The 26,388-nt window shown below is 52.7% G+C and overlaps 1 protein-coding gene across 2 annotated transcripts in view; it reads right to left on the bottom strand.

Annotated features, from left to right (window-relative positions):
* Nucleotides 1-1,225: 1,225 nt before the first annotated feature.
* Nucleotides 1,226-26,388, bottom strand: part of UBE2L3 (ubiquitin conjugating enzyme E2 L3) — a 37,707-nt gene continuing 12,544 nt past the window's right edge. The window contains exons 2-4 of one of the 2 annotated variants that reach the window (XM_041003483.1): nucleotides 21,866-21,961; nucleotides 10,550-10,736; nucleotides 1,226-2,617 (exon numbers count right to left, since the gene is read on the bottom strand). In XM_041003483.1, the coding sequence (XP_040859417.1) occupies nucleotides 2,463-2,617; nucleotides 10,550-10,736; nucleotides 21,866-21,961 (438 nt within the window). In that variant the 3' untranslated portion in view covers nucleotides 1,226-2,462. The remainder of the gene's footprint in view (nucleotides 2,618-10,549; nucleotides 10,737-21,865; nucleotides 21,962-26,388) is intronic. The other variant, XM_041003484.1, reaches the window with a different exon arrangement.

Below are 26,388 nucleotides of genomic sequence, written 5' to 3'. Positions count from 1 at the left end.
GAAGCCTCAGGGGCTGTTGGCCAGAGGTGGGTAGGAAGGTGCCAGGGGGCAGACTGCAGGGAGCACAGGGGTAGTAAGAGTAGATGCGGAGACAGGAAAGCCCAAGTACCTCCTAGGGGGTGTGTGCAGCAGAAGCCGACGACAGGAGCAGGGCCAGGAACTCGGATGTGGGCGTCTTCACGCTGGGCTCAATGCCCACTCTGGGAACGGGGGGCGGATGGAGAGAAATCAGAGGCCCCAGCCACCCCAGGGAAGGAAGAAGCCCACACGGTTGGCTCAGTGTTGGAGAGTATTTTTATTGAGGGCAGAACGGGATGGCCACATCTCATACAGCCTACCCCAGCATGGTGGGCGTGCAGGGTGAGGACGCGGCATACCTGCCACAATCAGGCGAGTGTGGACTCCCTTGAGTCCACCAGGGCCAGCGGTGACTGTCCCCTTCTCCCGGGGGGCCTCGCCTTGTGGTTGGGGGTGGCAGACAGACCCACCTGCCAACCTGTTCAATGCCTGCCCCAGGGCGTGGCTGGAAGGAGCGGGAACGGTGCCGGAGCCAGGGCTGAGGCATCCCTGAGGGGCTGCCGGCACGGGGGCACTCTCCCGTGGTGGGGGTCGGGGAGGAGGAACACCAGCAGGCAGAGTCCACCAGCAGGAATGCGGAGTGACGGAGCAATTTCCAGAGCAAATGAGAGCACGGCTGGCTTGTGTAGAGAGCTCCTGCTGGCATTTAGCGTTTCTGTTAACACAGCTCTTAGCGCAACAAATTACTGAAGACACAGATGTGGCAATGCCTCTCCAGGGCTCCTGCCCTCCCAGGCGCAGGACCATCTCCGGGAACCTGTCCTCCCCTTAACCGCATTCCTAGAGCTAAAAAAGCAGCCAAGTTCACTGAGGACGCGCAGAGGGCTGGGGTGCTCTGGACAGTGTCCCGTCACCCTGACTGACCCAGGGCCGACTCTCTTCTGGGGGCAGGCAAAAATCCATGAGGCTGAGCTGGCTTGAAGTCTGTGGGGCCCTGGGAAACATCTCCAAGTTACAGAACTAAAGTCCAAACAGAAAGCAAAGTCCCTTCAAGTTCCCACCGCCCCTGCCCCCTTCCCACAGCCAAGAAGGGGAAGCCGCCGAGGGTGGCAGCACGTGGCATTTGGCTGGTGGGGGTTAGGAGGGTGCTGCTGTGTGCTGAGAGAAGACGTGAACATTCAGATCCTCTACAAGCTTCAGTGGGTGATCAATTCTAAGGTCAATTTTTATTTCTACAAAAAAAAAAGGCAATCAAAACAATATAAAACACATCAGAAGGATATAACTGAGTGAGTGCTGAGCGGAGGTGGTCTCTGCTGCGGAGGCTGCGAGTCTGAAGGGGGGCGAGGAGACCATCTTGTCCCTGGGCTGCACTGGGTGGTGATGGTGGCGGCAGCTGTGAAGGAGGAACTCAGCAGGGCAGGGTCAGGGGGTCCTGGCGACCCCAGATAGGTGCTGGCTACAGAAGCCGAGTCCCGTCAATCCCAATCCTGCGGAGGGCGGTGCCGTGCTGGGGGAGAACTGGTGGTGTGAGGCTGGGCTCCGTGGCACATCCAGGTTCTTGGTGGCAGCTGGGCATGGAACCTCAAAAAGTGGATCCCTCGGCCCATGGTGACTGACGGCTCATCACGTTCCAAGATGGCTGAAGGCAGGCAACGACAATGTCCTCAGGTTGGAAGGACCCCGGGCCCTATTCCAGGGTCACCCGAGGTCTGGCGGGACAGGCCAGTTCAGTGGCGCACACAGCAACGTTAGCAGGTTCTATGCAACAGCGAGGCCTCCCTTGCCAGGTTTTTTTCGGGGGGTGGGGGGGGGGTGATGGCATGGGCAGGGAAGGTGGTTAGGAGTGGTGGTGGTGGTTGTTGGATCATCTTTTATTTAATTTATTTTTTAAAGGATGCTATCACCTCAAGTCGGACGTTGGACCAACTCCATGCGGGGTAGTGTGCCATGGGAGTGGACAGGCCGCTGGCCGTGCCCCAGCCATTCTCCATTAGGGAGGCCGGGTTGCGTCTGGGAGGGAACCCTTGAGGGTTGACTGGCTGGGAGTGAGAAGGTAGGAGTCACAGGGGCGAGGGGAACAGGATGGGGTGGGGGAAATACAACCCTTAACAAAAAAAAAAAAAAAAAAATTTAAACTTTGAGCTAAATGGAACTTGAAACTTTTTGGGTCAATTTGGACAAGAAAAGAAACACCGTTTTTGGAAACAGATTGAAGTGGTGATTTTTAAAACAAAGAAAGCAGAACTAGAACATCTGAAATTTTTAATCCTTTCTTTACAGGTTACCTAGACCACTTGTGATTAAGAAAACTGTAGAAAGTTAGTAACTGCCACGAGCGCCAGGCGGCGGCACGTGTCGGTTTCCCAGAGTCCCGCTGGGCGGAGTCTGAGCGCGCTGTTCCGGTCTCTGCTCACAGTCGCTGGAATCCTCCGCAGCAGCTGTTAGTCCACAGGTCGCTTCTCCCCGTATTTCTTTGTAAACTCTTCAGCATTCTTACAGAATTTTTTACGGTCCTTAGAGTATTCTTCAGCTAGGTCAGCCCGGAGCGGGTGCTCGGGCTGGGGGTCGTTCACCAGTGCTATGAGGGACTGGATCACTGTGAGAGAAGGACAAGGGAGGGGGAGGGGTCAGAGCCGGCTCGGAGCGGACCCCCCAAGACCCGGGTGCCCAAGGCCGCCCTCCTGGGGCACGTGAGCACAAGGCAGCCTCCTATGGATCTGAAACCCTGGCCAGCAGAGCCCACCTCCTCTTTCCTCTGCAGCTGGGAGACAGAGATGAACAACAGCCAGGACCACAGCGGGCAACCGTACAAAGGGACACCTCTGCCTCCAGGACCCCGAGGGTGACCATGGACACACTCACCTGTGCACACACACTCACGCAGGACTGGGCAGTGGGCCCCCACACTGAGTAAGCCCAAGAAGAGCGGTGTGAAAGGGCACCCTAGGAGACCCCAAGCTGCTCATGAACCCTCCAGTGCGGCTCCTCCACAGGGAGGCTGGCAGCAGCAGCCAGCACCACCAGACAGTGGTCACACCCGGGGCTCTGGCTCCGGCCCCTCATCCCCTGGGCAGGGACAGCACTCCCGGAGTGCGGTGCTCCCTCCTACTGCTGTCCCTGCTAAAGAGCACAGCTCTCTGGCAGCTGGCCAGCCTCCCTTGTCAGGCCCACACTGAGCCTGCGCTGTGCACGCACTGGGTCAGCGTGCCGATGCTGGCTGAGTCACACACCCACACCACATGGAGTGTGGGCCCACCCTGCCGCCAGGGGAGAGGCAATGAGGCTCCTGTGACCACGATGGGCAAGGGGAGGCAGACATCCCTACACCCTCAGGGGAACGACACTGTCCCCCCCCCATGGCCCATCATCCATGGTGCCGCTCACGCCGGCCCTGGAGGCATCAATTCTGTACTTTTCCATAGTCTAGCTGAGCAGCACTGATAGTTAGCAGGTTCTGCTCCCCCCACAATGCCATTGGCATTACGCTGTTCCCTGTTGATCCATGTGGTCAGTCAGTAAATCAGCGTTTAGCTACTGTACTCCTTTAAATCATCTCACCTCTCAACAGAAAGATTTATAAAAAGGAAGGAATGCTAGTGACTCAAGTGGCAACACCACCTCAGCCACCAACAGAAGGTGTGTACAGAGACAAGCATACATCTCTCCATCCAGTCACAGAAAAGGCTGGCCCCATGCAACATACCGAACCTGACCCTGCACTGCCTGGTACACACAAGAGTCAGGCCTGAGGTCACCCCAGCTGAGGTTTCTTGGTTGACTCCCCAACTACACTGCTAGTCTCGAACCCCAGACACAGGAATCCTAATATATATGATCTGATCTCTGAGTGCATGGGCCTCAGGTGCCTGTGCACGTCCAGAGGGGACACGATGGCCGATTCATCTAGGCAGGTAGGGCACATCAACTGCCTTGTCACAGCATGAAAAGCAGAACAGGTTGGACAACTCTCTTGGCCAAGCTTTGCAGCAAGTAATAGTGCAACAAAGCCACTAAAGTAACACCCTTGGAATACTCTTTCCTACACTGGGGCTTGGAAGACATCATCAAAGGACCACCCACCATCCCTGGGTGTTGATGTAGTTTGACAGTAAGGTACGGCACCTTACCTCCCCCTCTGGAAACAGGAACGAACGAACACACACCCTGAAACATTTGTCCCCCACTTTCCTCCAACCTCGATTCTTCCCATCCTAATTGGAGGCCCACCACGGTGTGCATCCCTCTGTTATGTAAATAATGTGAAAATTTTAAAAAGCACACAGTGTTTTGAGAATATTCACCAAGTTGTCCGTTTCCCTCATGGCCCCTTCCAGACCACAGCAACCCTGAAGCTCCTCTCTCGGTTGCCTGTCCTCACCAACCCCATGACCTGCTGAATTCTGCTATTTGAAGTTCTTAGGTTTTATAAACTTTGAGGTGAAGACTGAATGAATGATTGACTGCCTGCATCATCACTCTCAGGGGAAATGGAGTGTGTGTGTGTCCCTGTCCCTAAACGCCTCTGCTCACAGCATTCTTCAGTGACCGAGAACTGACCTCGGTCTGTGGGTTCTAGAAGGACCTGCCTTACTACCCAGCATGGATTTCCTGGCCACCAGGCCACGTACCTGACATGCATCTTTCCCCTCTGGGGTATCAGGCCTTCTAATGTGGGAACGACAGCTCCAGGGTGGCAGGAAACCATGCTGCCCACGCTCATGGTGCCAGCCAAGAGGGTGGAGGATGCAAAGGTTTCCCTTTTCTGCACTTGTTCACAAAGGCACCAGGAGTACTGAGGAACAAACAGGTCCATTTGTAACCACAGAACAATGAAACTCAGCCAGGCAGAAGGCGCAGCCTCGACGACCAGCTCTGCCAACAGGCACAGGACCTGCCAGGCTTACACAGGCACAGCCTGAGCCAGCCCTTCCCTTGGTCTCAGGTAGCCAGTACTTGAGCACGTGGCATTCCCAGTCGGCCTCTCCAGCCCTCAACCCGCACACTTTGGCACCACTTCTACTCTGGGCTTCGTACAATGTTGCTGCTATCAATCTGAACCTGACAGATGAACAGTCCAACAAAAATGGAAGAGTGTGGTGGCCCACAAATTCAAACGCTACTTGGGACACCTGCAGTCCTTATCAGCACCAGTTCCAGTCTTGCTACTCTGCCTTTGTTTAAAAAAAAAAAAAAATTGAAAAGGCAGAGTTATGGGGCATGTTTATGTATGTGTAAGGGGGGCAAGGAGGATCCATCTCACACCCACTGGTTCCCAGCCAGGCCAAAGCCAGGAAGCTGCTATTACACTGGGGTCTTCTACATGCGAATCTGGGGGCCCAAGAACTTGAGTCATTTTCTGTTGGCTTTTCCAGGTGCCATGGCACAGAGCTGGACTGGAAGCACAGCAGCCAAGTTGCAAACCACAGTTCATACGGAATGCCACACCAGCCCTGGCTACTGTGCTTCTGATCCAGCTTCCTGCTGCCGTGTGTGATCCAGCAGCAGAGATGGCACAAATGCTTGGCTCTGGGTCACCCACACTGGGGACCCAGAGGAAGCACTACACCCAGCCTGTGGCATGGGCCGGCCCTCACCGACGAGAACACTGCAGAATGAACCAGCACGTAAATGAGCTTGCTTTCTCTTTCTTCCTCTATGGTGTTCTGCCTTTCAAATAAGTAAATAAACAAACAAACATACACAAAAATAATAAATATATAAATACAGGATGGTCTAATACCTTGGGAAACTGTACTTGCGTGGGAGACCCAGAAGAAGCTCCGGGCTCCTGGCTCTGGTTTAGCTCAGCTGTGGCCATTATGGCCACGTTGACAGAAAGTCAGTCTGTTCTTCTCTCTATAAATCTGACTTTACAATAAAAAACAAGTAAATCTTAAAAACAAAAAAGAAAAACCTTCTCTCTGCAAAATAATAATGACAATTATTATTTTAAAAGGTGGAGTTACAAAGAGAGCGAGCTCTTCCATCCTGGTTCACACCCCAAATGGCTGCGGTTAGACCGATCCAAAGTCAGGAGCTCCGACTGTCTGCCACGTGGGTGCAGAAGCCCAAGCACTCGGGCCCATCTCCACTGCTTTCCTAGGTGCATTAGCAAGGAGCTGGACTGGAAGTGGAGCTCCTGGGACCTGAACCAGCACCCCTACGGGATGCTAGTACTGTGCAGTGTAACCCACTACACAACAGCACTGGCTCCCAATAAATCAACCTGTTTAAGAAAGGCGTCAGTAGTACAGTAGTCAGGAGTGAGTGCTGCCTTCTGCTTTCCCCGCCCCCTCCACAGCACTGAGACCTCCAGGCTATGCAGGACTTACCCTCCTGCTGCAGCGAGCCTGGGAGGCCACAAAGAGATCAGAAGCACCCCAGTGAGAATCACCACCTGCCGGCACATCCTGGCCCAGAGTGACACAGGCATGTGGGACCAAGGGGGTGCCAGGAAGCACTACCGGGATCATTTTCTATAGCTGCAAACGATGTGGCAGCAACTCCACCCTTCAATACACACATCAGCCTCTGCACCACAAGGTAACTTGAAACCCTCAAGTCAGCAAGCCCACTGGAGCCAGGAATAAAAACTGTCGACAGGTTATCTGGTTCTGTAAAGGGGTGGGGGAAGGCAGCCACAACCTGACAAAGAACTGGGAAGCTCTGAACCAGCTCTGAGGAGGGGGCTGGGCAGCTCACCTGGGTATCTGCGTCTGTGTTTGGGGAGCCTCCACCCACTGTGGCTGCAGTTTAGGTGCACGGCTCTCCCCGGCACAGTGTGCCTTGCCCTCCAACATGGCAGATCAACAGACAGGGTACGAGGCTGACCTCACCCTGCCACTAACCACCAAATGCAGCTGCTGGCACCTTCCACAGCGTGGGAGTGCCAGGTCCAGCGGTAGGCATGGTGGCACTGTGAGGTAAACCTCTGCCTGTGACTGCCATATCCATATCCAATGGCCCCTTCATTGGCTACTGAGTCTGCTTTGAATTCAGCTTCCCACTAGGGCAGCCTGCGAGACAGCAGAGAATGGCTCACATACCTGGGCTCCTGACCCTCACACGGAAGACACAGGTGGAGTGTCTGGCTCAGGCCTGGCTCAGGCAGGCATCTGGGATGTGAACCAATGAATAAAAGACCTCCCTGCCTTTCAGGTAGATGAAAATAACATATGAAAATGGAAGACCCACCAGCTAATTAGAAGAGAGGTACACAAAGGACTCCAAACTTTAAGAAACAAGGAAGTGGAACCACAAATTGATTTGATCAGCATTCACTGCATTTATGTGTTGAAACACATTGTATTGGGCCTGGCGCCATGGCCTAGCAGCTAAAGTCCTTGCCTTGAACACACTGGGATCCCATATGGGCACCGGTTCTAATCCAGGCAGCTCCACTTCCCATCCAGCTCCCTGCTTGTGGCCTGGGAAAGCAGTTGAGGACGGCCCAACGCCTTGGGACCCTGCATCCACATGGGAGGCCTGGGAGAGGTTCCTGGCTCCTGAATCGGCATAGCACCGGCCGTAGTGGTCACTTGGGGAGTAAGTCATCGGACAGAAGATCTTCTTCTGTCTCTCCTCCTCTCTGTATATCTGACTTTGTAATAAAAATAAAATAAAGCTTAAAAAAAGGAAGAAAGAAAGAAAGAAACACATTGTGCCCCATAAAAACATCCAAGCGTAACATGTTAACCCAAAACTAAGAGGACAAGGACTATACCAACCACATGAGCAGCCCTGGATGAGGAGATGACCGTGCCAGGTTTTTGTAAACGTTGTCCACTCATGCTGAGCGGAAGGCCTATGGAGGGCCCTCCCCACTAACTGGCCACCTGAGGGAGGCCAGGAGCTGCTGCCCACAGGAAGCCTTCCCAGGGAAGCTTTTTTGGGAAAAAGCTTCCAACTCCTTCTTTCAGATTTCTACCAGAAAATAGGACCATGTCCCCTAGACTCTGTGCCTACAGCCTCCCAAATGCCAGTCTCATTGACTCTCTGAACAGGTCCTAACTTCCCACTGTAGGCAATGCGGAGGCTGCCTTATACCCAGGCAACTTGCATTTTAGGGAGAAAAGCAGCCAATAGATGGTGGGCATTTTGGTCGAGCTAATGCCAAATCTGTGTTAACTATACCAGTGTGCCAGCATAGTTGTCTATTAATTTTTTCCTTTTAAAGATGTAGGGAAGGACCCAGTCCAGTAGCTTAGCAGTTTAAATCCTCGCCTTGCACACACCGGTTCTAATCCTGCCAGCCCCGCTTCCCATCCAGCTCCCTGCTTGTGGCCTGGGAAAGCAGTCAAGGACGGTTAAAAGCCTTGGGACCCTGCACCCGTGTGGTATGGGAGACCCAGAAGACGCTCCTGGCTTCAGGTCAGCTCAGCTCCAACTGTTGCAGCCACTTGGGGAGTGAATCAACAGACAGAAGCTCTTCCTCTCTGTGTATCTGACTTTCTAATAAAAATAAATAAATTTAAAAAAGCAAAAAAGATGTAGGGAAGGAGGGGGGACACCAGGCTGAGGCACCCCGCCCTGTCCCTGGAACACTGAACGGTGTGGGGCTACAGACTACCCAAGGAAAAGAGTGTCCAACATGCAGATACGCTGGCCTTGGCATAGGGGCCACTGAGAATATGCATGACAGGGGAGGAGCGGGGGGGGGGGGGCCTGGGCTGAGGTAAGTAGTACTGCTGCCACCCATGGTGCGCAGAATAAGCTGGGGTTTGAGGGGCATGGGCTAGACCACTGTACCCACCCATGAGTACTGGGGAAAGGGTGCAGGCCAGGCCAGGCTGGGCTGCAAAAGCCACCAGTCCATATGAGCGCTGGGGCTGTGGGTGGTCCAGGCTGGACTAGACTATTGCACCCACCCATGAGACTATGACTAGAGGTTGGTGGGCTGAGTTAGGCTGTCGCCCATGGCAGCAAATGCTAAGATTATGAGCAGGCCATCTTAGACTTGGCCACAGGAACCCACTGGCACACGTGAGAGCCAGGATGGATATGGGCCGGCCAAACTAGGTTGTAGCATCTGCTAGCAACTGCCAGGATTAGGTGCAAGGCATGTCAGGCTGGACCACAGTACCTCCTGACCAGCACAACATCTAGGGCTGACAACGGGGAACTGTGGGCATTTTCCTGCTGGGATGCAGCTTCTGCTGGTGAATAGCTAGGCCACAGCTGGAGGCGGGCCAGGCTAGACAAGGTACCGCATATATGAGGGCTTGGTATGAGGTCTGTGCACAAGATCTAGATGGGATGCAGACCAACTCAGGCTAGAATGCGGTGCACGCTGGCACACATAAAAGCACAGGTTGGCCTGGGCTGGGCTGGCCACAGCACTCACTGGTCTGCATGATATGTGACTGGAACCAGTGATGGACCAATCCTGACCAGGAACTAGTGGGCACACATTAAGTCTGAGGTCACCCCACGTGAGATTTCTTGAGGGACTCTGATTTGACTGATGGACTCAGACTCAGCCACAGGGAACAATCACAACCTAAGCAGTCTGAGCTTGGGGTGCGTGTATCCACGGACTGGGACTGGCCTCCTTCAGCTGCTGATGCCTGTCCAGTGGACAGCATGCCCAGCTGCACATGGGGGACGTGACAGCCAGCTCACTTAGCCAGCAGGGGACATCGAGTACCTCATCAGAGGATGGACAGAACAGGTTGGACAACTCTGCTGGGTCTGTGGATGCACTAAATTGAACTCGATCAGCCAAGAGCCCTTGCAGAGGTTTTCTCAAGCCTGGCGCAATGAAGCCAACAATGTCTCAGAACTACAAAAGCTCAAGTCCCCACCCCAGGGCTTCTAGGGTGTCATCAGACTGTCCCTCATCCCCGGGTGTTGATGCAGTCTGACAGCAAGGAGCGGCTCCCTCCCCTTCCCTGCCAGCAAACACAGGAAGAAGAAAAAAGTAAAAAAAGAACTGAAACATTTGTCCTGCTCATCTTCCACACCTCAGCCCTCCCTACCCTAAACAAAGGCCGCACAGGGATGGCATCCCTCTCAACATTTTAACTATATTAAAAATGTTAAAAAGCCGGATTTTGAAGAACAGCACTATGAGTACCCTAGGGGTTCAGGTGCTTTTGTCGGGACATCGGGGGCAAGCCTGCCCCAGCCCCTTCCCTGTTTAGGCTCATGCCTCACCCTGCTTCTTCCGTTACGCCTGAGGCTGGGCGTTAACTGCTGTGTGCCCACTGTAAACACAGCTCTCCCTCTCCATGCTGGGCAGTGCTGCCACCCTCCACACCGCCAGGGTCAGTGCCCACACTGCATACCCAGAAAAGCCTAGCCATGACAGTGGCCTGCCAAGAGCCTGTTCAGATCAATAGCTCAACCGAGAAGAATTACCAGGCTGGCTGGGCGGGCCCTTGGGAGTCCCCGGGCCTGGGCTCCCCTCCCCCGGCCTGGGCTGCCAGGGGAGCCAGGCCCCCTCTGGTCTCTATGCCTGACGTGACACTCAAGGGAGCCTGAGCCCTTGCCCCACAAGAATGCCACCTGGGGAACACGTCTGCCTTACCTTGGTCGGTTTTGGTGGCTGGCTTCCAGTTTTCAGCACTAATGACGGGCAGACAGACCTGCCCCTTTTCATCAATGTTGGGGTGGTAGATCTTTGTTTTGAATGTGATCTTCGGGGGTTTGAATGGGTACTCTGCCGGAAAGTTGATTTCGATTCTGAAGGCTCCCTTATCATAAGGAGGGTTGTCCTGGAAGACAAGAAGAGACCAGAATGACCACAGCACAGCTCACAAACCTGTGGCCACAAAAGATCAGCCGAAGCCCAAAGCCCCATAGTCTGTAGGGAAACCAGAAAAAAAGTCCTTTAAAAAAAAAATATATATATATATATATTTTATTGGAAAGTCAGATATACAAAGAGGAGGAAAGACAGAGAAGATGATCTTCTGTCATGTCTGTTGATTCACTCCCTAAGTGCTCGCAACAAATCCAAAGCCAAGTTCCCCGAGCCTCTTCTGGGTCTCCCATGTGGGTGCAGGGTCCCAAGGCTTTGGGCCGTCCTTGACTGCTTTCCCAGGCCACAAGCAGGGAGCTGGATGGGCCGCGCGGCTGGCAGGATTAGAACCGGTGCCCATATGTGATCACAGTTCATGTAATGTGAGGACTTTAACTGCTAGGTTATTGCACAAGGCCCAAAAGCAACCAGTCTTTCCCAAGCAAAATATCTGGTTAGCTGTGAGATGATCTGGTTTTGTCGTGTCTTTGAGTACTTTCATTTTTAGAAGATGTATTTACTTATTTAAAAGGCAGAGTGTGAGAGACACACAGAAAAATCTTTCATTTACAGGTTCACTTCCCAAATACCAGTGGCAGCTAGGGCTGGGCAAGGCTGAAGCCAGGAACCTAGAGTTCCAGCCAGGTCTCCCACATGGGTGGTAGGGGTCCAAGTTCTTGGGCCATCCTCCACTGTCCTCCCAGGCAAATTTATGGGAACATACATGAACATGTATAAGTTGGAGCTGCTGCGGTTGGGAGCTGGGCTGCAGTGCATATGGAATGCTGTAGCCTCAAGAAGGCTTAACCCACTGGATCACAAAGCTGGCCCCAGATACTTTGTTTACAGAACAGATTTGAGTTCACAGCAAAGCTGAGAGGTGAGCAGACTCCAACACAGGCTCACTGTCTCCACACGAGGAGTCACCGTCCCGCGCTCAGAGGAAATGCGCTATCTTCAATGGACCCACACAGATACATCCGATCACCCAGAGTCCACAGTTCACATGAGGGACCCCCCTAACCCCGTCCACTTTATCAAAAGGACCAGATTCTGGGGAACAGGTAGCCAGAAAGGTCATCTGGCCTGGGCATCCCTAGGGAGAGCAGCCAATACCTGAGGGTGCTCTCAGCTAACCCAGCAAGAGAATCTACTGGCCTCCAGCAGGGGACAGACTCTGACAATTCTACACCAAGAACCCAATCCCCGCACCCACCCTCCCGCCTCCCCAGCCAAAGGCATGTCTGCAATGCAGTTATGTCAAGAAACACAAATACAATTTAAAAACCATTTGCGAGGTGTCTATCAAGTGTCAGAAACAGTGCTGGAGCTAGGTGCGGGGTGGGGGGTGATACAGAGCCCCCGTGTAAGCCAGGACTCACTGGGAGACATAGCGGCACAAGCTAGGAAAGCACACTCCAGGGGTCCACGCTGCGGTATGGTGCGTTAAACTGCTGCCTGTAGTGCTAGCAGCCCAGAAGAGTGCTGGTTCCAGGCCTGGCTGCTCCCCTTGCAATCCAGTTTCCTGCTAATGTGCCCAGGAGAGCAGCTGAAGATGGCCCCAGTTCTGGGACCCTGCACTCACATGGGAGGCCCAGCAGATCTCTCTTTCTTCCTCCAATTCTTTCTTTCAAATAAATAGATATACCTTAAAAAGACAAGGCCTAAGTGGAGAGAAATACACACTGATGTGTAGGACCCCTACATGGCGTGGAACAGGGCAGAACCCCCTTCTTCAAGAGCCCCTCATCCCTGGTCCAGTAGTTTAAACCCTGAGCAGCACAGCAGCCATCAACAATGTGTGGCTACCGGTACCTGAACTGTGAGGCCTTCCAAACTGAAAACGCTCTAAGTGTGGTGCAAAACGCCCTCCTGTTTCATTAAAAAAGAAAAAAAAAAAAACTTGAAAAGGTTCACCAACAAGTGTTTACACCTACTGAGTTAAATATTTATCAAAGTTCACTTATCAAAAGAACTCCAACTATTTTTTCCCCCCATGTGTGATGTGACTACCACAGTCACAGGAAACAGACAGGAGCAGCGTCCTTCACCCGGCTGCCCCCGGATGCAGTGTGTGTGTGGTGCTACTTCCCAGCCTCCTAACCAGCAACTTGACCTCCACAGTTCACAGCGCGTGTCTTGTCGGACATGGATCTGACTGCATGCAGTCCCAGCTGTCCTCAGTCCCTGGACTCTCCATCTTGCCACAACTAAGACTGATCGGAAGAAGAAAGCGGGCTCTCACCTGAGCAGGAGCACTGCGGCCCACTGCTGTCAGGTACAGCCCACTGCACTACTCCATGCCTCATTAGCATGCCATGCCAGGTCACTGAAGGGACTGCACAGAGGAGTGTATGCAGGGACAGGTACTCCCAGGGCACTCGGGTGGAAGAGGACAGACCTTGGAAGCAAGGGGCACACATGGCTTTATGAGCAAGAAGTGCTGTCACTGTTCCTGACAAGGCCCAATACCCTCTGCAAAGAAATAAGTATTTAACCCATCCACTAGATGATTCTGAGCACTCCACCTCGGATCAACAGTCAGCTGGCAGGAGAGTAACGGCCTGAAGAACATGGGCCCAGAAGCTGTGCTGATCCAGAGGCCAGCCCTGAGGCCAGCTGAGGGAGGTGAGACAATGAGCTAAGCAAACCAGGAGTCTGCTGGGGTCCATGCAGTGGATGTGGGGGACATGGAGGTGTGAAGAGAGCTGTTCCACTGCAGCCAGGGCTGCAAGGAATTTTCCGCTGCATGGCAGAGCTTGGCAGACGTCTCTGCGGCCACCTGAAGGCGGGTCCACCTCCCTTCGCATGGATACCAGACAACCCCGCTGAGGATTCTGTAATTCATTCAGGCATTGGTTGCCACCACAGAGTTGGTTTTTACTATCAACGTGAGCCTGGAAGTTGATGCTTTTACAATTCCTGCTGTCTCCGTCTCTGCTGCCCTCACTGACCATCCTTGATCTTTAGGTTCCCCTTTTTTTGTGATGCATTTCTTCCCTTAACCGATTCAAGATTAAGTTGTAGAATGAGGACTGCAATAGGAATGTGCTACTGATTGATATGCACCATCTACTGCCAACGAATATTTGAGAAACTTCTATTGAAAGCTTTTAGGTAACAAGAAAAAAAAAAAAGAATAAAAAAAAAAAAAAAGAAAAGAAAGCTTTTAGGTGAAACAAATGGCAGATTCATTTCTGGATACACCCACTTGACCATGACCTCAGAAGTCTGTGCCAGAGCTGGTAAGGGTTGATGTATAAATAAAGGGGCAGCTTTCCGGCATTGCCCATCACCATCCTGAAACCGCAGTGGCCCATTTCTTTTGTCTTTACGCCTCCCCCACGCACCCTGCCCGAGTTCCACAATCGCCTGGAGCTGGACTCCGGCACGAGTCATCAGGTGGCAAGGTCAACAGAGGTAAGGGAAGTACCAGCTTCTTTTTTTTATTTTATTTTTTAATAAAAACTTATTGCTACTGGAAAGGCAGATTTACACAGAGAAGGAGAGACTGAGAAAGATCTTCCATCTGCTGGTTTATTCCCCAGTTGGCCGCAACAGCTGGAGCTGAACCAATTTGAAGTCAGGAGCCAGGAGCCTCCCCTGGGTCTCCCACGTGAGTGCAGGGTCCCAAGGCTTTGGGCTATCCTGGACTGCTTTCCCAAGCCACAAGCAGAGAGCCAGAAGGGAGGTGGAACAGCCAGGACACGAACCAGTGCCCATATGGGATCCCGATAGCGCATGCAAAGCAAGGACTTTCGCCACTAGGCTACCACGCTGGGAACCTGGCTAAATCTTTAAGATACCACTGTGACCGGAGTAGCAGTTGGGGTCCTGGCTGCTCTGCCTCCGATCCGCACTAATGCTCCTGGGAAGGCAGTGGAGGGCAGCCCAAGCACTGGGACCCCTGCACTAGCTCCAGGTCATTGCTGATGTTTGGACAATCAGTGGATGGAAGAGTGTGCCTCTTCCTCTCCAATTATGCCTTCCAATGAACAAGACCTTGGAGGGGGGAGGTCCACATCCTGTCTCAGGGCGCCTGGGTTCAAGCCCAGCTCTGCTAACATATCCTGGTGGGCAGCAGGTAAAGCCTCAACTACTTGTATCCCTGCCAATCATATGAAAGACTTGGATTTAGCTCCTGGCTTCACCTGGTCCAATTTTTAGCAATTTTAGGACATGTACCTACCTCTTTGTCTCTCATGCCCTCAAATATATTACTTAAAAAAAAAGAAAAAAAAAACCCAGTATTAAATTACCTTTAAAAAAAAAAGGTCAATTTTATCTATGTGAAAGGCAGAGTTACAAAATGAGAGAGGAAAGAGAAGCACCTACCATCTGCCGGTTTGCTCCCCACAGCAGCTGGGACTGGGTCAGGCCCATGCCAGGAGCTTCTTCCAGGCCTCCCGGGTGGGCGCAGTGTCTCGAACACTTTAGCCATCCTCTGCTTCCTTCCCAGGCACATTAGCAGGAAGTGGAACTCAAGTATAGCATGTGGACTTGAACTGACACCCACATGGAATGGTAGCGCCACATAGAGTGGCTTAACTTGTTTTTAATTTATCTTATTTGAAATGAAAAGAGATCCTCCCTCACCTGCTCCCTCCCAAGCCGTGTTTTCTCAATCAGCTTGGTCAAAGCAGGCATTCAAATGAGATGCAGGCATCCCAAGCAGCAATTTCATTACTGTGTCAAACCCTTGTCCCTAAAACCTTAAAGAAGATTCTGGAAAGGTCCCTAAAAACTCTTAGTTACTGCCCAGCTGTAGATAATGCCCAAGTTTTTCACTGCTAGGAGAAAGAGCCAATAGCTTATGGGCGCTGGGAGCGGCTGAGGGCACGCCTGACAGGGAAGGAATGATTTCTGGGGTCTCCATGAACCGGCCTCTGCACTTGCAGGTAGGCAAGGGATTGACACAGATGGTTTAGATGGAGGGTCAGGCCAAGGCACCTGCCCACACGGGTCACCTGGTCTAGGCTAAACAGCAACATCTACTGTCCACTAGTACTCAAAAAAGCTGGGGCTGGGCCATGTCAGGCTGGGCCACAGACCTAACAGAATGGGAAAGAACCAGAACTGGAGGCAGATTCTGCAGGGGACTTGTGGGCTAGCCTTTGTAGGACTACAACATCCATCAATTTACATGGAGCTGGGAATGATGATGAGCCGACCCAGGTTGCGCCACAGAACTCACCAAACAAGAACCCACCTGGTACTCACAGAGGATGGAGCTAGGAAAAGGCTGGGTGAGGCCAGGCTGCAGCACTCCACCGGTGCAAGCAAGGACTGGGACTGAGGGCAGACTGTGCCAGACAAGGTCACTGCCCCCAGTGGCACATGTGAGATTCAGGACTGGGACCAGGCCTGATAGGATCTTAGCACCTGCTGGTACAGGAGAGCCAGGACAGAGTGTGGGCCATGACCAGCTGGGATGAGCTGCAACACCCACCAGGGAGAACTGAGACTGCAGGTAGAACGCCCGGCTGGGTGGAAACACCCACCAGCACATGCAAGCTCTGAGCTGGGAACAGGCCTTGTTGAGAACTCTGGGGACTTCCCTGCTGGTATGCAATTTCCACTGGTGAGGAACAAAGCTGGGAAAGACAGTCATTTGGACTGGGTCTGGGGGTGGGCCAGGCTGGGTTGGGCATCAGTGAGACAATGGAATGGGTATAGTCAAGTTGGGCTGGGAAGTAGTAGCTACTGCTGACTGCCAGGACTGGAGGCTGGCCACGTCAGACTGGGCAGCAGCATCTACCAGCACATGCAAGATTCACGGCTGGGAACAAGCCTGGTAGGGAAAATTGGGGAACTCTCCTGCAGGGCAAAGCCCTTGCTGGTGAGCACAAGAGCCAGGGCTGGGAGCAGGCTAGACCACCAAGGCTATAGCACCCACTGGCACAGGTCTGAGTTGGGTCTGGGGGCAGGCCTGGCAGATCAGTCCACAGCACACTGGCACGAGTGAGAGCCAGGACAGGACGCAGGCCACGTTGGGTTGGACTACAAGGCCTGCCAGTTCACATGAGGGCGGGGGTGGGCTGGGCTGGGCAAGGGCTGGGCTAGGGCTATCTCAGACTGGGCCAGAGCACCTGTTGGCACACACAAGACCCATGGTTGGGAGTGGGCCTGGTAGAGGATCTGGGGACTCCCTTGCTGGGCTGCTGCTTCCACTGGTGAGAGAGCTGGGTGTGCAGGTGGGCCAGGCTGAGTTAGGCTGGTGTACCCACTGGCATGCACAACAGCCAGAACAGGTGCAGGCAAGCTGAGATAGGCCACTGGAACAACTGGCAAGTGCTGGGACTGGATGGATGTAAATCATATCAGGATGGACCACAGTACCCCTGGGAGGTGAGCTGTGGGCACTCGCAGACTAGACAAGGCAGCAGCAGCTGTCGGCATACATGATGCATGTAACTGGGAATAGGCTGGGCTGAGCTTAGCTGCAGTCCCCTTGGGTGTGCATGAGGGCTGGATGGGATCTAGGCTGGGTTGGGATAGGCCACAGCAGAGCCGGCACACACAAAAAATCAGGGTGGGCCTGGTAGATGCTATGAAGGGCTGTCCTGACTAGACTGTGGCACCCCCCTCGTATGCATGAGGACTAGGTCTGTGGCAAACTGGCTGGACTGGGCTACAGCACTTGTCAGTTCGTGTGAGATATGAGGGTGGGGCAGAACTAACCAGGCAGATGCACTGAACCTGACCCTGTACTGGCTGGTACACATCACAGTCAGTCTGAGATCATCCTTCACAAGGTTTCTTCGGGGACTCTCCAACTGAACCACTGGACTCACACCCTGGCCACAGTGGCAATCACAGATGTATGGTCTGACCTTGGAATGCATATACTGGGACTGGGCTTCCCCATTTGCTGATGTCCGTGCAGTGAACAGCATGCCAAGATGCAAATGGGAGACCTAATGGTCAGCTCATGTAGGCCAGCAGTGGACATCAACTGCCTTATCAGAAGGCAGAAGGCAGAACAGGTTGTACAATTCTGGGTCTGTGGATGCACTAAGGTGGACTTGGTCAACCAACAGACCTTGGGAAGATTCTCTTGACCCTGGAGCAAGGAAACCAACATCGTCTCAGGGCTATCAGAACTACTCAAGTAACACCCTGGGAACACTTTGCCTCACGCTGGGGTCTCTAAGGACCATCCCAACCCCTAGGTGATGGTGTGCTATGACACCATTAGTGGCCCTCTCCCCTCCTCCCCTGCAAACACAGCAAGGAAAAAGACTGAAATATGTGTCTCACCTTCCTCCATGCCTGACCCTCCCCACCCTGATTAGAGGCCCACGAGGGCATGCATCCCTCTCAACTACATAAATGATATTTAAAATAAAATCTATCAAGTTTTAATTACTACCTTTAACAGCAAGAGCACTATGCCACACTATACACCTCACACACATGCACTTATTTAACTTCTCAACATCCACGAGGCTGAGCATTATTGAAGATACCACAATGAGCCACGAGTTTTAGCCAGGATCCACTAGCTCAGTGGGGCACACGGCTGGGGTGCACACCTTGGGAAGGACTTGGCACTCAGTCCCCTTTAAAATGCCTAGCCGTGCTTGCTTACTCTGGCAGCACATGCACTAAAAGTGTTCAGCTGGAAGCCAGCACTGAAGCGTGGTGGGTTAAGTGCAGGCGTCCCATTTGGGCACTGGTTCGTGCCCTGATTGCTCCATACACAATCCAGATCCAGCTCTCTGCAATGGTCTGGGATAAACAGTGAAAGATGGTCCAAGCCCTTGCATTCTTGGCTTAATCCTGCCTGGCTGTTGTGGCCATCTGGGGAATAAACCAGCAAATCAAAGATCCCGGGACACGGTATAATAGCCCAATGGGCTAATCTTCCCCTTACAAGCACTCAGGATCCCATATGGACACTGGTTCCTGTCCTGGCTACTCGCTGCCTGTGGCCTGGGAAAGCAGGAGGATGGCTCAAAGCCTTGGGAGCCTGCACCCAGGCTCCAGGCTTCAGTTAGGCTCAACGCCAGTCGTCGTGTCCATCTGGGAGTGAACCTCAACAGGAAGATACTATCTCTAAAAATAACAGGGGGGGAGGGGGGGAAGAGACTGAATAATTAAATAAACAAAAAAATGATCCTAACAAATATTATGAAAGTGTACAGCTATTAAACATGTTTATAATTTCCAAGCAACAACTAAATAATGAATATATGAAATAATTATGGCATGATTTATCAACAATCACATGAGAACCAGCTAGGAGGAACAATAACAATGCTGAAGATCAGAAGTGATCATCCACTTGGCTGGAAACTTCTGACAGGCTTATGAATTTCTTTTTTTTTTTTTTTTTAGATTTATTTATTTTTATTGCAAAGTCAGATATACAGAGAGGAGGAGAGACAGAGAAGAAGATCTTCCATCCGATGGTTCACTCCCCAAGTGACCGCTACGGCTGGAGTTGAGCCAATTCAAAGCCAGGAGCCAGGAGCTTCTTCCAGGTCTCCCAAGCAGGTGCAGGGTCCCAAGGCTTTGGGCCGTCCTCAACTGCTTTCCCAGGCCACAGGCAGGGAGCTGGATGGGAAGTGGAGCTGCCTGGATTAGAACCGGAGCCCATATGGGATCCCAGGCATGCAAGGCGAGGACTTTAACTACTATGCTATTGCGCTGGGCCCTCATGAATTTCTTGATGATGCTGCTGTCTCTCAGTATTCCCAGAGAAATAGATTTTTGGATATCCTGCAGAAACCAAAGTCTGCGAGTGCTCTAGTCCCTTACATACCATTGTGTAGCACTTGCATATATCTGACAGCATTCAATTCCCATGTAAACCATGTCAGCATGACAAGAAAACCTGCATGATCAGCACAGAGGCAGTTTTGATCTGAGGATTTGTGAGCTACAGATGGCTGAATCTGGGCTGTAAAGGCTATGTGGAATCCACAGCACTGTCTCTCACATTCCCCCTGCACTGCAGACAGCAGCTGAGCCACCCAAACGCAGTGGGACCACTGCGAGTCCAGGAAGTGCCTCCTGCCCCTGGACACTTGAGGCAGGGCATTCACCGAGTGATTGCCTGCTGCGAAACGGGACACTTGGCTTCCACCCCAGCTGCCTGTGAACCCAAGATTCTCAGGGTGGTCCAGCTCAGTGGAGGAAGTCCTGAGGCCCTGGGGTTGTACAAGACCCGGCCCAGAGAAGGTGAGCTGCCCTGGATGCCACAGCTGCTCTAGGGGAGGAACGCATCCCTGAAATGCTGTTCCTACAACGCAGAGGGCAAGCACGCAGGAACAGACTGGAGGGCAGTCCAGGGCGGTGGGAGCGGACAGAACAGTCAGCCAGGCTTACTGCTTACCGCGGGTGGAACCTCAGCAAAGAGGAGAGGGGCTAGACCAGCCAGTCAGCACTCCTGGCTTAATGACGCTGCAGGCCACCGTCCCAGCAAGCTCTGCCAGCAGGACATGAGAGGCATGCTCCAGGCAGGGTCCCCTGACAATGATCTCTCCTCAGCACCAGTGTGCAGGCTGACACTGCCCACGCTCGAGCCCACAAACCACCCTGCTCATTCTGATCACGCCAAGGAGTCATGGACTGCACTGCTCACTCCTCTAAACAGGAAACCAAACCCCAATTGGAACAGGGACAGGCGATTCTGCTCAGCACGCAACAGGTGCCCAAAACGGATGAGGGCTGAGGTCACAGTTGGGCTCCTACCTTCCCACTCACCCTGTGCCTGAACCCCACCACCCACTACCTCAAATCTACAAGATTCACCTTTAAAATCAGACAGCAAGCTTTCAAATTAACAAATTTCAGCATGTAGCACAATACCACAGAGTACTCTTTCTTTAGCTATCCAAGTGATGATGGAAATAAAGTACATAGGTAGTATTTGCTGGCCAAGTTCCAGGAAGTTAAAAAAATAAAAACAACACAACCCTAAAACCATTATCACAAACAAAACAAAACAAAAATTCATGCATAGTTAAGAGGACTGTATGCTCTGCTCCAGCAAAGCAGCTAACCTCCCACCAATATGAGACTGCATACAGCAAGGGACGACTGGGTCAGGCACAGGGAAAGGGCCCGAGGTCCCTACGTGCAGCGTGGGGCAGACAGACGGTGGCGTGGATGGACAAGGGAGACCAGGAAGAAGGCCGAGGATGGAGGCTGTGAGCCAGGGAGCCTGGAAGGATACACTGTGAGGCTGCGCGGTTGGTTGGACAGGGCAGCTCTGAGCAGGCCGGGATGCAGACAGTGACCTGGAGGCTGTTCTCCCAACAGCAGAATGGTCTGTAATACTGGAGGTAGTTCAAAACAGGACGTATGCCCAAGAGGCAGCATGAAGCAGCAGCACAGTGCCCAGCTGGCCAAGGGCTGGAGGGCCCAAGGGCTCAGAGACAAGCAAGGGCCACAGCATCCAGCCTGCCAAGTCAGCGCAGTGACAGCTGATGGCAGGTCCCTGTGCCTGGTGACGCAGGTTCCCAAGAGGGTGAGAAATGAGTGCAAATCAGAGTGGCATGGAGGACAGGTCTCTGCAAGGGTGAGGAGAGCCAAACCTGGAGAAGAGAAGCCGCAGCAGCCTGAGCCCAGCGGAAGGCAGAAGTCTGGGCTGGGGAAGCTGGGCTGCAGGCAGACACCACAGGTGAAGGCCAGAAGAGGAGTGGGCATAAGGGGAGCAGTCAGGAAAGGGGCCCAGAGCCAAAGGGGGCAAATGCTGAAGAATGCCAGGAGTAATGCCTGAAATGCAGCTGTCCAGCGGGTTAGAGACACAGAGCAAACCAAGGGGCAAAGCCAGAGACCCAGCAGGGCCACCTGGCCTTCTCCCAGAGATGCCAAGGGAGGCCTTGCCCTGATAAACCAAAACAGGCATCCGAAGCCAGGGAAGACAGGAAACAGCAGATTTGGGAAAGCTCAGGAACTCCACTTTAGACAGCCGCGAGTCCACTCCAGCGCCAAGGCCACGCTCTCCGCCTTGTCCCCTGGATCCAGCGCCCACTGATACGCATCTGAGGGCTGCCTAGACTACAGGTCTCCTTAGCAGCAGAGAAAAGCCCAGCAGCACACATGCCCCCTGCAAGAACAAGCTGGTAACAAGTGGAAGTGTTCAATACTCACAGGAACAATAAGCCCTTGCCAAGTCAATAAATTAGCTTCATCAACCTGGATGTTACGGAAGTTTTTCATTCCACATTTGCGGATCTCTTCAAGCTCCTGTTGATTAACAAAGCATAAAGGGGTGTCAAACAGGGGAAAACACCACATAGTAAGATCCCTCCTGACTCCCTCAAACCACACCAAGGGCCAAGACAGCGCTTGCCGACCTGCTTAAGGAGGCGTGGCACTTCAGTGGTGCCTCCTGGGGGTGCTGCCTGCACTCCTGCCCCAACAGGATGAATCTCGGAACAGGATGGGGAGAGTGTGCTCCCCCAGACGCACTACTTCCTCTCAGGGTCACTCACCAAGTCTGCTGAAGCACCCTCAGCCCCCGTGCCTGGGGCTGACCTGACCTGAATCTAACTTGTTTCAACCAAGTTGTGTCATGTGCTGACCACGCACTGGATCCTGAGACTGCTGAGATGAGCAAAACGGGACCAGGAGCCAACCAGGGGAAACACATCCCCACGGAGTCTCCGCCTCTACCCATCCCTACAAGTGTGATGCCAGAGGACTGGGCCTCAGCACAGGCACCCAGTGAACAGAACGTACCAGACTGGGGTGGGGAGGGGTGACACCACTGTCACAGATCTTGGTCTCCTCGGCCTCAAAATAGGGAGTAACAAGACCCAGGGAGGCAGATGACAATGGGAAGTCATGTCACAGAGCAGGCCTTGCTGGCAAAACTGCCAGCCGACGCAGCACGTGCCAGTTCAACCCCAAAGCAGCAGCACTTTGTGTTCAGCTGTGGACTAGCCCAACACCTCTCACTTTCTCCCGACACTGCAGGGGAACTTGCAGCAAGTGTGTTGTAACCGAGGTGGTGCAGCCCGCACCCTACCACCCACACCCCGGCATGGCCAGCATTCCTCCCTGTCTCACACCTGCAGTGCCAGACCCAGCCTCCTGTCCAGGGCACTACAGCACCCTCCGCATCTCAGATGCAACCTGGGTACCACCCAGCTGGGGGCTACCTCTTCAGCCCAGTGGCTTCCTCCCAGGCCTGCGAGTATCCGGCCAAGAAGAGAGACTGCAGAAAGGTGGTCAGGACACACTGGTGCTTTGGGGCAGGGGATAGGCACCGCCCCTCTTCCCACAGGGTGTCACAGCCATCAGTCCTAGCTGCCTGCCTTCCACACTCATCCAGAAATTCTGGCCCGACAAGTACGTGCAGCCTTAATGTAAAAATTTCTGTTTATGCTTATTTACTTGATATGCAGTGACACAAGGAGAAGAAGCAACAGAGAAACAAATGCCACCCAGGTTCCCAGGTGAGTGGCAGGGACCCAGATGGGAAGGCGACCCTCCACGATGAGATGTGAGCACTGGAAGCTCTGGCTTCACCTTAGCCAGGACTTAAGCTGCACTCTGTGTTTTTGGTCATGGGCTGAAGACACTACACAGATACTTAGCTAGAACAAAAGACAAGTTTCTTTTAGGCCTCAGTGCTACCAAACTATTAAAATGAAAATGACTTAAACCAATTCAAACAGGAAAAAATATTCCAGATAGTGTTACATAACTGCCCAATCAAAAAAGAAACATCAGCAGTGAATTGGTGATTAAAACGTTCCCGTCCGTGCCTGAATTAGATACTCCAGTTCTGGTTTCCGACTTGGGCTGCCTTGCTAATGCAGAACCCTGGAAGGCAGGAGTACCAGCTCAAGCGGGGTTCCTGGCAGCCGGGGGAAGTCCTGGATGGAGTTCCCAGTCCCCAGCCCCTGCTAGGGGTCATGGTAAGCATTTTGGGAAGGAGCCAATAAATCCAATGACTGGAAACTCCCTCTTCCTCTTTCTCTCAAACAAGGTAACAAAATTGTTTTTTTGGGTTTTTTTTTTTTTTTTCGGAGCAGTAGCCTAGCAGTAGCCTAGCGGCTACTGAAGTTCTTGCCTTGCATACACCAGAATCCCATATGGATGCTGGTTCTAATCCCAATGGCTCCGCTTCCCATCCAGCTCCCTGCTTGTGGCCTGGGAAAGCAGTCGAGGACGGCCCAAAGCCTTGGGACCCTGCATGCACGTGAGAGACCCGGAAGAGGCTCTGGGCTCCTGGCTCTGGATCAGGTTGGCTCCAGCCGTTGAGGCCGCTTCGGGAGTGAATCATTGAATGGAAGATCTTCCTCTCCTTCTCTCCTCTCTGTATATCTGCCTTTCCAATAAAAATAAAATAAATCTTAAAAAAAGAAAATCTAAATAGACAGCTGACACAAGTTTATGCTGGCATCTGCAATACAGCATCCCACAGCAGAGCAGCAGTTTGAGTCCTGGTTGTTCTTTTTCTCAACCGGATCCTTGCTGATGCACCCTGGGAAGCAGCAGAAGACTGTTCAAGTGCTTGGGCCCCTGCCACCCATGTAGGACCATGTAGCACCCTGGGGTCCCAGCTTCGGCCTGGCTTAGCTCTGCTTATGATAATCCTGAGAGTGAACCAGCAGATGGAAGATATTTCTCTTTCTCTGTGTAATGGTGGGCCTTCCAAATAATAAATAAACCCTTTAGAAAATCTGAATAGGAACTGGCATCTGTGCCACAGGAGATAAAGCTGCTGCCTGTCTGGTCCAGCTAGCACCCTGCAAATGAATGCGCCTGGGAAAGCAGCAGAGGACAGCCCAAGTGCTTGGGCCCCTGGCCCCAAGTAGGAGATGGCGCAGAAGCAGCTGCTGACCGCTCTGGCCCAGCCCTGGCTGTTGTGGTTATCTGTGGAGCGAACCAGAAGCTTTCTTCATAACTCTTTCAAATCAATCTTTAAAAAAAAAAAAAAAAAAAAGAGCAAAAACTAAAACCACTAAGTATATCTTATAGCATCCATAAATCCACATGCCAGTAATACAAAGTCTGGGTGACATGACAGTGTGAAGTTCACAAGAATAACAAAAATACAGCAAGGTGAGTCCAACTGTAACACAGCAGCAAAAACTATTGCTCACAACGGCTGGGGGACTTCAGATAACCATCTCAATTTACCCTGCTCCGTCAAAGCACACTCTCCCCCGCCGCACAATTTGAACCAAGAACAGATTGTAAGAAGAGAGAGAAAAAAATGAAACCAACTAATAAAACCGGCCCTCGGTGAGGCAGAGCGTTTCTCACTAGTTTGTAGCCGACCAGCTGAGGAAGCACCCCACACTTGAGTGGCCCGAGCCCTGTCTGTCAGACAGAGGTCAGGCACGCCGATCCCACCCCACCCAATTTCCCAGTGTTCTCTAGAGCCCCAGTTGGCAGCCACAAGCCCGAACAGCGGTCAGGCCGCTAAAAGTCCTGCATTGCACAAGTCAGCACTGTGAGCAAGAACCGTCCAGCCTAAAAATGCCAATCACGCCTCCACCACAGAAAACAACTGAAGGACATCGACTCCACTGATCCCGGGTGAGAGCTGAGATCCCAAAACTAAGATGACACAGAGTCCTACACGGCAAACCCCTGAGCAAAGCTTTGCCTTGCGGACAAAGAACTGGGGAAGGAAGGTGGGAAAATCATAGAAATTCAGAGTTTGAATTAAAAGGGACATTAACAAATGATAGAAGGACTCAACAAATGAAACCTCCAAGAGGGACCCAGCTCCACAAGAACCAGGAAGACAAAAGCCAAGCAAGCAGGAACTTACAAAACGCTCCCACAAAGGCTTATCTCGGTTCCGCTCAGAACAGGAGGCGGCTCCAGGTCAGCTGCTCTAGGCAGGTGGCGCAATGCTGACAGCTGAGGAGAGCTCCAAGGCGTGCACACCCAGCCAGCTCACCCGCTCCTTACCCAGGGCAGGCAGTACAGAGGCAACTGAACAAAGTCCTAAACATGAGGTTGCTTCTGAATCCAGCCAAGGGGCCCCATCTAGCAGCTCTGCCAACAGTCAGCAGCAGAGCTGGGCCCTGGCTCTGGCCCATGGTGCCTGGTGCCCCCAGGCTGAAGAGCAGACAGGCAAGCAGACGCCAACCGAGCGTGCCCAGCACTCTGGATTAGCAAAAAGGCCAGCAAAGTCTATGGACGCCGGTTAGTGTCCCAGCTGCTCCTTTTCCAATCCAGCTCCTGCTAACGACCTGGGAAAGAAGAGGACAGGCCGAGGCATTGGGCCTTGAAGCCACATCAGAGACCCAGGAGCAGCTCCTGGCCTCAAATTAGCTCAGCTTTGGCCATCAGAACCGTTTGGGGGAGTGAACCAGAGGATGGAAAAACCCCTGTCTTTCCTGCTATGTATACATAATCTTCCTTTTGAAAAAAGTAGATCCCGAGACAGTTACCGAGACCTTCACTCCACTAGCTCACTCCCAAACGGCTGCAATAGGCAGAACTTGGCCAGCCCAAAGTTGGGAGCCAGAAACTTTTTCTGGGTCTCCGATGACGGTGCAGGGACCCAAGCACTTGGGCCATCTTCCCCCTGCTATCCCAGGCCATGAGCTGGGAGCTGAATCAGAAGTAGAGGAACCACAACTCAAACTGGTGCCAATATAGGATGCCAGCACCACATATAGAGGCTTAGTTTACTCACCACA

This window comes from Ochotona curzoniae, unplaced genomic scaffold, assembly GCF_017591425.1.
Source record: "Ochotona curzoniae isolate NIBS_2020 unplaced genomic scaffold, NIBS_Ocur_1.0 scaffold_274, whole genome shotgun sequence".
NCBI classification, from domain to species: Eukaryota; Metazoa; Chordata; class Mammalia; order Lagomorpha; family Ochotonidae; genus Ochotona; species Ochotona curzoniae.
The sequence above is the reverse complement of the archived record's forward strand: the minus strand, read 5'-3'. Positions and strand labels throughout refer to the sequence as shown.